Here is a 12,232-nt window from a genome sequence, read left to right on the forward strand (position 1 = left end):
ATGCCGCAGGGCCCTGGGGCCCTGATGCAGGTGTGGGTGGGCAGCCAGCTCTTCCAGGCCGACCGGGCCCTGCTGGTGGAGCACTGCGGCTTCTTCCGCGGCCTCTTCCGCTCAGGCATGAGGGAGGCGCGCGCGGCCGAGGTGCGCCTGGGCGCTCTGACCCCGGACGGCTTCTGCACCATGCTGCGAGTGCTGCGCGGCGAAAGGCCGGCGCTGGCGGCCCCCGACGAGCTACTGCAAGCCGTGGAGTGCGCCGCTTTCCTGCAGACGCCGGCGCTGGCACGCTTTCTGGAGCACAGCCTCACGTCGGACAACTGCGCGCTGCTGTGCGACGCTGCCGCCGCCTTCGGCCTGCACGACGTCTTCCACAGCGCGGCGCTCTTCATCCGCGACGGCGCCAGCGAGCAAGCGGCCGAGCTGGCGCTACCCGAGGCTCGCGCCTACGTGGCGGCGCTGCGACCCAGCAGCTACGTGGCCGTCAGCACTCACGCGCCGGCGCCCGGCTTCTTGGAGGACGCATCGCGCACCGTGTGCTACCTGGACGAAGAAGAGGACGCGTGGCGCACGCTGGCCGCGCTGCCCCTGGAGGCCAGCACGCTGCTGGCCGGCGTGGCTACGCTGGGCAACAAGCTCTACATCGTGGGGGGCGTGCGGGGCCCCAACAAGGAAGTGGTGGAACTGGGCTTCTGCTACGACCCCGACGGCGGCACGTGGCGCGAGTTCCCCAGCCCCCACCAGCCGCGCTACGACACGGCGCTGGCCGGCTTTGACGGCCACCTTTATGCCATCGGGGGCGAATTCCAGAGGATGGCCATGAGCTCCGTGGAGCGCTACGACCCGGCCACGGGCTGCTGGAGCTTCGTGGCCAACCTGCCGCAGCCAGCTGCCGGCGTGCCCTGCGCCCAAGCCCGCGGCCGCCTCTTCGTGTGTCTGTGGCGGCCAGCCGACACCACGACTGTGGTGGAGTACACGGTGACGGCAGACGCGTGGCTGCCCATAGCCGAGCTGCGGCGCCCTCAGAGCTATGGCCACTGCATGGTGGCCCACCGCGATAGTCTCTACGTGGTGCGTAATGGACCTAAGGATGACTTCCTGCACTGTGCCATCGACTGCCTCAACCTGGCCACGGGCCAGTGGACAGCGCTGCCCGGCCAGTTCGTCAACAGCAAGGGCGCGCTTTTCACGGCCGTGGTGCGCGGCGACACCGTCTATACGGTCAACCGCATGTTTACGCTGCTCTATGCCATTGAGGGTGGTACCTGGCGGCTGCTCAGGGAGAAGGCCGGCTTCCCACGGCCCGGCTCCTTGCAGACCGTTCTCCTCAGGCTGCCTCCCGGTGCCCGGGGGCAGGTGGCCTCCACGACGCCAGAACTGTGACCCCTGGGCTGGGCTTTAGGAGGGGATGCCCAGAGTCTTCTCTGAGCCATGGCTGAGTCTATTAGACTGGCCTTAGGAGCTGCTGGGAACTTCTCTCTCCCTGCCCCAGGTGAGACATCGGGGGCCTTGTGCCTTCTGCTTCTGGTGGTGTGAACATGTCCAAGGATCTCAGGAAGCAAGGACTCTGGCATCTCAACCCTCAAATTACTTGGGCTGTCTTGAGAGCTGGTGGGTCACAATGTCAATGGAAGGGATGGGGGGTAGGATTTCAATAATCCAGGCTTGTGTGTGAATGGGCCAGTAATTGAGCACCAGCTGGGAGTGGGTTAAGTGATGTTAATCAAACTGACCGTCAGGCAAGAATTAGGCACCTACTGTGTGCTCAGCAGGGTGCTGCACCTAATGTGACTGTAGTTGACAGACAGGGGTCCATAAAGCTTAGAGTCTTGCCAAGGACAACAAAAGGTTTACACACATTTGTCTTGATCCACATGGGGCTGAAGGCAACAGGGCAAAAACAAACAAAAAAACCCAAACCCTGCAATATAATAAAGTCCTGAAGAAATCAGGGCAAAGGGAAAATAGGGAGAGGAAAAATATGTTACTCCAGGCAGAAGGGTAGTAAACTGTATGAAGAAGACAGGCAGGATAATTAGCTGCTAAATGGGGAGATTCAGAAGAGGAGAGACCGGGAAAGCTGGAGCAGATGGGAAGAGTCTGTGAGCCCTGCCTTTAAGGCAGAGCAGCCGTAGATGGAGGCCTTTGGGGAGGCAGTGAGGCTGCACTGGCTTGTAGAGACAGAAACTGAGCTGAACCTGGAGTGAGACCTGTGAGGGAAAAAGGGTTCCCCATACCCTCTAATGGGATGTGGGCCCACAGGGGAGAACCCAGTTGGAAGTCCCTTATCCACTGCCCTTTTTGTCATCACTCCAGGGCAATAGACTATTAATTTCCATGACTTCAGGTTACCCAAGGTATGAGCCCAATTTTGGGCAGGTCTAACTGCCTCATCTTCCTCACCTGTATCCCTTCCTCTACATTCTACAGGTTAATTCTTTCCTCCTAGCCTCCACTCTTGCCATTCCCTGGACCTGGAACGCCGTTCCTCTTCCTCTCTGTTGGCTCTGTGCCTACCTTCTCTGTGCAGGGTTGGCTTTTCCCGACGATGGCTGCATGCATTGCTCACTGCACCCCTGACTGACGTCCTTTTCCATGTGTGTATGTGCACATGTGTGCAGCCGTGCATATATGTAGATAGCAAGAGCAGAGATCCTTTTGTGCTGTCAGCTGAGCTGGGACACTTTCCCACCTACAGAATAAAATGATAATGTCCTACAAAAGAACATGTCTACGCAACAGAAACAGACTCACAGACATAAAGAACAGACTTGTGGTTGCCAAGGGAGAGGAGGGGTCAGGGAGGGAAGGATTGGGAGTTTGGGATTAGTAGATGCAAACTATTATACGTAGGATGGATAAACAACAAGGTCCTACACTATGCCACAGGGAACTATATTCAATATCCTGTGATAAACCATAATGGCAAAATATATGTATATGTATGAGTCACTTTGCTGTACAGCAGAAATTAACACAACATTGTAAATCAACTATACTTCAATAAAAATTTTTTTAAAAGAAAAACATGAGGTCCTGGGACTTCCCTGGTGGTGCAGTGGTTACAAATTCACCTGCCAACACAGGGGACATGGGTTCGATCCCTGGTCCAGGAAGATCCCACATGCCGTGGAGCAGCTAAGCCCGTGTGCCACAACTACTGAGCCCACGCACCGCAACTACTGAAGGCTGCCCTCTAGGGCCCACGCTTCGCAACAAGAGAAGCCCCCACTCGCTGCAAAAGCCCATGCACAGCAACGGAGACCCAACACAGCCAACAAATAAATAAAATAAATAGTTTTAGAAACAAACAAAAAACATGAGGTCCTGAAAGACATCAGGCTGTAGAGATCACTAGTTAGGGACCTGCTGCTGACCTCTGGTGCTGACCTCTGGTGTTAGATGAGGACTCTTATCTCGCCTCTAGAGTACCCTGACCCTGGTTTCTGGTCAGATGCCCAGCTCAGTCCTCCAGCCTCTCCAAGCCTCTGGGCAGACTTCTCCGAGTGGTCCTAAGTGGTCTCCATCCTCCAAGACCCAAGGGCTGTGGGAAATCCTGGCCTCATCACAAATGGAGAATGCAGCATCAGCCTGGCACCTCCTGGGCATGGAGCCTAGTGTCTGGGCTGCCCCTCATTGCCTCCTCCCCTGACCTATGTTCCTGTGCCAAGCCCTGGAGAATGCTGCCCTCAGAAGCCTGGGACCTTTTAGGCCTGGATTAATTTAATCTGATGAGTCACAATAATAAATCCTGACTTGGGCATCCTGTGAATGATGTGCAAAGTACTTTCACATCCATCTCCCCACTCCAGCCCTACCTCAGTCATGGGAGTTGGGTACCTTCTCCCAACTGATGAGATGTGTGAGGTTCAGAGGTCAAGTGACTGGCCCATGCCACAGAGCCCCTTACTTTTTTGTTCTATCAATATGTAATTTTATTCACATGTCAAAGATTTATCTAACTCATTAATAAGGGAACCAAAAGAATGGTAGGGCTGGTTCAAAGGCACATTTGAGAGACAAGAGATCTGTATATGTTGTTGGAAAACATATACTGAAATAAGTTTGCCAAGGTACAGGTAAAGCCGGTTGGTGTCTTACAGGGAATAAAAACGTAACTTTTGTGGTTCTCTACTGGACTAAATTCCTTTTCATCTTCACATACATGCACATACATACTTGTACATGCGGCTACGTTAGCATGTAACTTTACAAAGTCAGGACCCTAATCAAGAGTAAATAGTAGAATGAAGGCACAGTCTCCTAGAGAATTAAATAACTCTTAGTGCTTCAACTCTGCCCCAGAATGACACTGAAAGGACATGCAGTCCTCCTTTTGCCTATTTTCAAGTTACGGATAATTTTTCTTAACAGCACAGACCGCTCTCCTCCTTGCTCACTCCTGATCAGTGCTAAGCGCACTTGCAGTCTGGAGATCCATTAGCTCATCTGCTCTCTCAACCCACAGAGCTTTGTTTGTCGGCTTTTAGAGCTGGCTGCGTGGACCAGCCCAGACAGGCCTGCTGGCTCCAGTGTTCGGTCGTCCTTAGGTCTAGACCAACCCTTCCTGAGACGCCTTTTATGTGTAATAAGCACACAGTGTTCACAGAGAGCGTTCCCACAGTGGACTTATTTAAGCTTTGTAAGAATTTTAAGTGGTAGGCAGCTTGGCAACATCCCCACTCCCTTCTTAAAGATAAAGGAAAAAAAAAACCCGAACACCCAAAGGTCGTGGGTGACTAGAAGAGGCACAGGTAGGAAGTGGCAGAGCCCGGCTTTGAACCCAGGGCCATGTGCTGTTTTCTGTCGCTGCCTCTCTGCTTGACTGACATCCTGGGACGGACGGGGTAGTTCTGCCAGTCTCCTTTACACTCCCCTCCCTGTTACCCTTCTCTCTGTGCCTCTTCTCCTTGGGGTTCATCTGCCCCCCTGGATTCAGCCCCTTTCCCTCCTCCTCCTGAGATAGGAAAATTAACTGTCCTGGGTTCTCTTGCCTTAGGATCTAGCTGGTAGAGGAATGGCCCCCTTCACGAGGGTGTTAATGACTGAAGGCCCTGGCAGGTATCTGCACTTTGACAGATACTCCCTCCCTCTCACAGTGTGGGGAGGTTTTCACAATCCAGCCCACCTTACCCTCTGGCCTCACAGGTCAGGCTGCATTGTTTCTTCCTGTAGCCTGCCACCCTCAGCAAGGATGGTTAACATGTCTGGTTTGCAGGTGAGGAAATCAGCAGAAAGCTGAAATGAGTCACCCAAAGTCACACAGCCAGTCAAGTGGAAGAGCAAGGACCTGGGACCAGGACTTGGGATTCTCAGCCTCTCATACCCTGGCATCCAGACTTGACCACTGCATGAAGGTGTTTGGGGATGCGAGGCAGCTGCAGGAGGGCAAATTACAGAGATACTTAGAGGTTACTAAGCCCGGAAGGCTGGGTTTGAAATCTCTCTGTGCCTGCCCAGAGGGACACTCTAAGAAGTTTGTCCTTCCAGAGAGATCTACACACACAAACACACACACACACACACACACACAGGGCTTAATGCAGCAAGGAGCATCTTCCTGAACCTCCATGACAGCCCTGCAGCCCCACTCTCTGGAGCTCTCTCCAGTCTTCTACAAACTTTCTCCTTCACCCTGACTCTGGATGCCCTGCACCCCAAGCTTTCCTCTCCCTGGGAATCATCCTGGTTTGCTTACATAGCCTGCCTGACAGAGGCAGAAGGAGACACCAGCCCTTCCCACACTCTACCCAGGGCCTGCTTCCCTGCTGGCCTCTCTTCGGCCTGCTCATGTGGGCAGAGTCAGCCTGATGATACGCCAGCCAGACCCTGTTGCTTTCCTGCTCAGACCCCTGGGTGCTCCTCATCTCCCTTGAGTGAAAGCCCAAGTCCTTTCAGGATCCCCTGCCCATTTCCTCCCTGACTTTATCTATCACCGCTCTCCCCCTGGCTTCATTGCTCTTCTTCAGGTACCCCGAGCACGCTCCCACCTCAGGGCCTTTGCACCGTGTCCCTCTGCCGGGCACACCTCCCTCCCTTAGCCACCTGGCTCACTCCCCACCTCCTATGGGCCTTTGCCCAAATGTCACTTTCATTCTGAGGCCTTTCCTGACCACCCTACGTAAAATCTACCTCCCCCTTCTCTGCGTTCCCTACTCCTTTTCCTGTTTTCTTTCTCTCCATAGCATCTAGCATCATCTCCTATGCTCTATTTTTACTTGTTTAGTGTGTGTTTCCTTCTACTAAAGTTAAGCTCCATGAGGGCAGAGATTTGTGTCTGTTTGTTCACTGCTGTATCACCAGGACGGTGAACAGAACACAGTAGGGGCTTAATTAATTTTGAATGAATGAATGGTGACAATGGATGTCAAAAGAATAAATGAATTAATCACATGGTCAACCAATCAAAGGAAAAACCCATAGAGAGAGGCTGTCGGATTTCAGAGGAGAGGGGTGTCATTTCTGGCAGGGGTTGGGGTGGGCGGGTGACTAGGGGAGACCTTCATGAGAGGGTGATGAGCTGTGAGGTGCACAGCACACCGTGGGAAGAGTGGGATCTCAGAACAGCATCAGCTCAGAGGCCGCTTCTCCGGCTCCAGTGGAGGGGAGGAATTGGAAGTGCTAATCATCCTATGAAGAATTGCTCCTCTTGGCGGTGGAATACACACAGGGCTGGTCTGTTTATTTTCCTTTGGCCCCAAACATCTGGGCCTCTTTTTCATCCTAATTGCTTTGCTTCAAGTTGCTGTCACTTCCCAGGAACAGTGGCAAGTTTAACTGCTGGTGGGAGACACAGCTGTAGGCAGACAGGTCACCTCTGAGCAGGCCCATTGTGGCCGTGGAATACGGGACGCCCATGGAGGGGCGTCTCCCGGGACTCATCCCAGCAGTGTCCTCTGAAACCCTCATGATTCTGCCCCAGCTGAAGTGGGGCGCCTCTCTCTCTGGCACCTCAGCAACTAACAAAAGGTAAAGGGGTCCTTTTGTAGGGCTGCAGGGTCTTGGAGCAGGATATAAGCATCTCATCTAACCCCTCTTTTTACAGGGAGGAAAGGTAAGTTGGCAGGGGGCGGGGCAAATAACTTGCCTGGAGACACACAGCAATGCAGTGGACCACTCTGAGCTAAGACCCACATCTGTAGAATCCTCTTCCCATCACACCATGCTGCATCTCTTGTGTTGCCTTCCAGGACACCCATGAGTAAGATTCCCCAAAATGACCCATCAGGCCTTCCCTCCCCGATTCCAGACCTCCATCCTTACTTTTTCCAGTAAATATCACCCCTCTTGCGTCACATTAATTCAGCACTCTGCTTTCATTCAGCAGATAGAGACAAAGGACTTGGTCTCTAATGGTGGTATTTGGGCACCTGGGCCCTTCACATCACACACACACACACACACACACACACACACACACACACACACACTCACAATTTTGACAACTCTAAGGGTGGCCTTATGACTTTGGCCCACTGTGCTTTTCTTTCCAGTAACATATTTTCATTCTCACTGGAGCCTTCATGGATGGGCCTAACCCCACAGTCCTGATTAGCAGACGGAATTTCAGGGGCTCAGAGAGGGGGCGAGCGCTGGTTTGGGGTGGAAACAAGGTGCTGAGGCTCTGCCTTCTGACCATGGGAAAGTCTCTTCACCTTTCTGATATTAAGGTGTCTCGACTCTAGACAGCGAGGGTAATTCCTGTCCCAGAGGATGGTTATGAGAGTCAAATATGACCTAGAGGCTAGCACAGGTTATGCTCACCATCCATATTCCTTTCTCCTCCCTCCCCCTCCTCACCCCTTATTGAGACCCTTTCTGTGAGACAGGCATGGGTGGGATGAGCCAAACATGGCCCTGCAATCCACGCATTTATCACTCAGTGAGGAAGCAGGATGGCGGAACAGGTAAGCACCGGCTTTGGCATCAGGAGACCTGGGTTCATATTCCGGCTCCATCACTTGCCAGCTGTGTCATCTTGGGCAAACTCGGTTTCTTTATAAAACGTTGAGGATGATAAGGCTTACCGTGCAGAGTTGTTGTGCAGGTAGGTCACGGGAAGCCCCTGTAGCTCTCCCAGGAGGGAGGGAGGTTGGAGCCTGAGTGTGAAGAGCCTTGAACGCCAGGCTGAGAACGTGGGCCTGTTCTGTAGGAAAAGGGAGCCATAGCAAAGGTTTGAGGTGGAGACTATGGAAGACGGATATCGTGCTTCTCGAATTCCAAGACCAGGCCCCTCGCCCGCCCTGCCTGCCCCTCTAGAGCCACTCTCCCCTCCCCCTGCCTCCCGCCCCAGGAGGCTGCCCTGCTCTCTTGATTTTGGCCGCCCATGGGGGCACCTGAAGAAGACAAGGGGTAGGGAGGAGTGGGAGGTCCAGGGACTTCGTTGGTGGCTCCCTCCTTGCCGGGCTGCCTCACACTGACTTTTTTTCCTCCAGTGACCAGAGTCACAGCTCCTGTCAGGTCGCCCTTCCCGTGCAGCCCTCTCAGTCTCCAGGTTGTGGTGGCCACCTCTCCCCTCCCCCTGCAGGCCTGGGGGTGGTGAGAGCCCCACTCTTGCCAGCCCGGCACCATCCCTATAGTAGTAGCCTCCGTCTCTTTCCTCAAGTCTCCTCTAAGGACGTGCTCTGACTTGCCATCTCTTTCCTGCCATGATCCGTGCCCTGTTCGCTCTGGCTCTCGTCTCTCTGGGCATCTGTCACCGAGTGGCTTGGTTTGCTACAGCAAAGGATACAGGCTTACCTCGGGTTACTGCGCTTCGCTTTATCGTGCTTCGCAGATGTTGATTTTTTCTACAAATTGAAAGTTAGTGGCAACCCTGCATTGAGCAGGTGTCATGCCATTTTTCCAACAGCACTTGCTTACTTTGTGTCTCTGTGTCCCATTCTGGTGATTCTCACAGTTTTTCAAACGTTTTCATTATTATTATATTTATTATGGTGATCAGTGATCAGATGTTACTGTTATAATTGTTTGGGGGTGCCATGAACTGTGCTCATGTAAGACTGTGAACTCAATGGATAACATTAGTTTTTATGTTATTTTCCATAACATAACATTTTGTGGAAAAACCCAAACGGACTTTTTGGCCAACCCAGTAGAATACAATATAGTGTAAACATAACTTTGACACGCACTGGGAAACCAAAAAATTTGTGTGACTCACTTTATTGTGATATTTGCTTCATTGAAGTGGTCTGGAACCGAACCCGCAATATCTCTGAGATATGCCTGTTCTGGAAAATGTCCATCTCAGTATCTTGGCCTGATTACACAGTGATGGGAATCAGAGAAACGTCTTACCAGAAGGGGTGGTGCCTCAGTGACCGGAAGCTAGGGCCTTGCCTCCCAAGCCACTTGAATTTGAGGGGAAAAAAGTGACCTTTAGAAGCTCTTGGAGGAGTGGCTGGGAATGAAACCACCAAATGCATGAGCTCCAGGGAGCACAGCTTCTGCTGCCCCCTCCCAAGTGAGGGACCAGGCAGGTCTGCAGCCCTGGCCACTAGGCAGGGCCTGGTTCTCCACTGCCCTGGTCAGACCTGACCTTTACTAGGTTTAACCAAGAGGTCCTGAGGGGGACAGCAGGGAGCCCTAGAGACATTTATTCCAGGCCCAGCCCTGCCACCCATTTGCTGGGTGATGTCGCGCCCCATGCTCTACCTCTCTGAGCCCCACTTTGCCTCTGTCACTGAAGATGATAGCCTTTGGTGCACACATTCGCTGTGTGGTCAAGTGAGGGGATGTGTGCACATGTTCACTGGTGGTCAAGTGAGGGGACGTGTCTGCAGGCCCGTGTTGAGGGGAACCCAGTGCTCCAGCTTCTAGCTCAGACTTTCTGGATTCTAACTCAGTTCTAGCACTTTCTGACCAGGTGACCTTGGGCAGTTCTTAACCTCTCTGAGCCTCAGGTGGCATCTGTCAAAGAAGACTGTTGGGAGGTGAGCGAGCTAGTACACAGAAGGAGCTTAGGATAGTACCAGGCCCACAGCAAGTGTCAGTAAACCCCAGAAAACTTTCCACCCTCAGGCGAGGTCAGTGGGTTATCTTGCCAGTAGCAGTCCTTCTGGCTTCAGATGGAGAAGGCAAATAATGTCTACATGGTGTGGTTGGGAACCTCAAAGAGGGCCTTTGGCCTTGAAAGCATCTTTCACCATTCTTCCTGGTTGGCCATTATCTCCAAAGTGTAACCCCGGGACCCTGCACTGTCTTAGGGTCATAGGCCTGGTGGGGTGGAAAGGCAGGCATGTGAGTCCTCTCTCCAGACACTGAGACGGTGTCATCCCTGTGATCCTTGGGCCCCAGCCCCTGTACCCAAAGGCACTGAACGCTTGGGGAGCTCAAAATACTTCTCTTAGCTTCAGCAGCAGTGACCTACCTTGAACCCCGAGAACAACTATCACTCAGTCATTTACTTGGCCACCTGCCCCCACGTAGCCTGGCATCGGGGTGGGCAGAGCAAAGCTGCTCATCACAGAGACAGGGCTGGTCACCTTCTTGACCAGCAGTGCCCACCCCTCTCCTCAGAGCTCAGCCTGGTCCACCACAGAGAGCATGGTCACTGCTGCCAGCCTGCTCAGGGACAGTGACCCATGCTTGTTTCTGTCCAGCCCTGCTGCCATCAAAAAGGGGCCATGTGCTCCCCAAAGGAGCACATCACAGGGATCATGAGCCAGCTTGGACCTCTGTCCCTTCCACAGAGCACTAGGGGCCTCGTGCAGATTAGCACCGGCACCCTCCCAGCAGCCACAAGGATGCCTTACTCTGGTCCCAGCCACGTGGTCCCTCCAGGCTCTGAGGGGCTGGGCACTAAGGAATGGGGACCGGCTGCCTTTGTGCCCTGAAACCACTGTGCTGATAGTGTCATCCCAAGTACCCAGAGCTTCCCTTAATACTTTCTGGTGAGTCTTTCACCTGGCAATTCAGTGAAACGTCTACGGAAGCCAGTTACCTTCGGCATGGCCACTCCCCAGAGGGCTAACTTTCATGGTTTCCCTCCTCCCCTACCTTCCTCCCTCTTCCTTCTGCAAACACTCAGAGCACCTCCTCTACCACAAGCTGTGCCAGGCATGGGGGCAGAGAGACAAAGCGAGTTCGGTCCCCACCCCCAGGGCTTCACATGGAATGACGGAGGTGCCCCGTCAGCAGTTACAGGACCACAAGGTGTCTCTGATGGATACAAGCCCCTTGGTGAGACCCAGGGCCTCCAAGCCTCCTGGCTGCCCATGCCTCGGCCCATATTTCCCTCATCCTGCTTTACAGCCTTAGACTTTTCTCTAGATTCGAGGGGTGACAGGACACCCTCTGCCCCATTTGGCACTGCCTTTATTCATATTCTCTCATTGCATCCAGCAGGGTGCTTTGGTTGTCAGCAAGAGAAACCAACTTTGGTTAAGTTAAGGAGAGCAGAATTCTAGTGGAAGGACGTTGGGTAGCTCTAGGCTCCCAGGGATGGTCAGAGCACTGGCTGAGAAAGGACAGAATGAGTGTGCTCAAGGTTCCAAGGTGACACGCCAGAGTTGGCCTGGCCCTGTGCAGGTGACATGTGCCCACCCCCTGGTCAGGAGAGGACAGGGCACTTTGACAACAAGATGACCCACAGCTGGGGGAGGTAATTCCTCCAGGTTCACTGGGTATCATTTAAAAATAAGGGAGGGGCTAACCAAAAGTTTATCCAAGTTTGCTTTCTACATCAATAAACTCTGCCAAATACTCAACAAAAAAAAGGGAGAATGGCCCCTAGCTGGGTGGCCAGAAAACAGCAGTGCTCACTATGGTCTCCCTTCCATCCCCCGTGTTGGCACCACTGTGTCAACTCTGTAGCTCGCTGGCTGCAGCATCAAATCCAAACTCCTCAAGGCCCAGCCACGGCCCTCCAGGCACACTGAGGAGCTCACCAGTTCCCTCCCACCCCAGGTGGTCTCATGCCTGGGTGACAGCGGCCTGGAATGCCCTTCCTCTCCTTCTCCATGCGAAGGACTCCTGCCCATCCTGCAAGACCCAGCTCAGTTGTGCCCCCTCCTGGACGACACCTCGTGCCAGCCTGAGGTTCATGTCTCAGCCTGGCTCAAGCTCCTGCGGGTGGGGGCTCACCTCTGCCTGGAGGCTGCCCTCCCTGCACCAGCACTGGTGGCTTAGGAGCTGTGTCTGTCCCCGTGGCGGAGCTCCTGATGCTCTCCCCGCCACCCCCCATCTCCTCCTTGTGCCGAGCACAGGGTCGGCGGAGGTTCATGACATTGCTTGG

The 12,232-nt window shown here is 53.7% G+C and overlaps 1 protein-coding gene across 1 annotated transcript; it reads left to right on the forward strand.

Annotated features, from left to right (window-relative positions):
* KBTBD13 (kelch repeat and BTB domain containing 13) lies at nt 1-1,377 on the forward strand (the record flags this gene model as incomplete). The annotated part of the gene is made up of 1 exon (XM_082834469.1): nt 1-1,377. One exon carries the CDS (start codon nt 1-3, stop codon nt 1,375-1,377), a length of 1,377 nt encoding a protein of 458 aa, XP_082690595.1.
* Between the last annotated feature and the right edge of the window lie 10,855 nt (nt 1,378-12,232).

Source organism: Leucopleurus acutus (genome assembly GCF_964270905.1).
Source record: "Leucopleurus acutus genome assembly, chromosome: 1".
NCBI classification, from domain to species: Eukaryota; Metazoa; Chordata; class Mammalia; order Artiodactyla; family Delphinidae; genus Leucopleurus; species Leucopleurus acutus.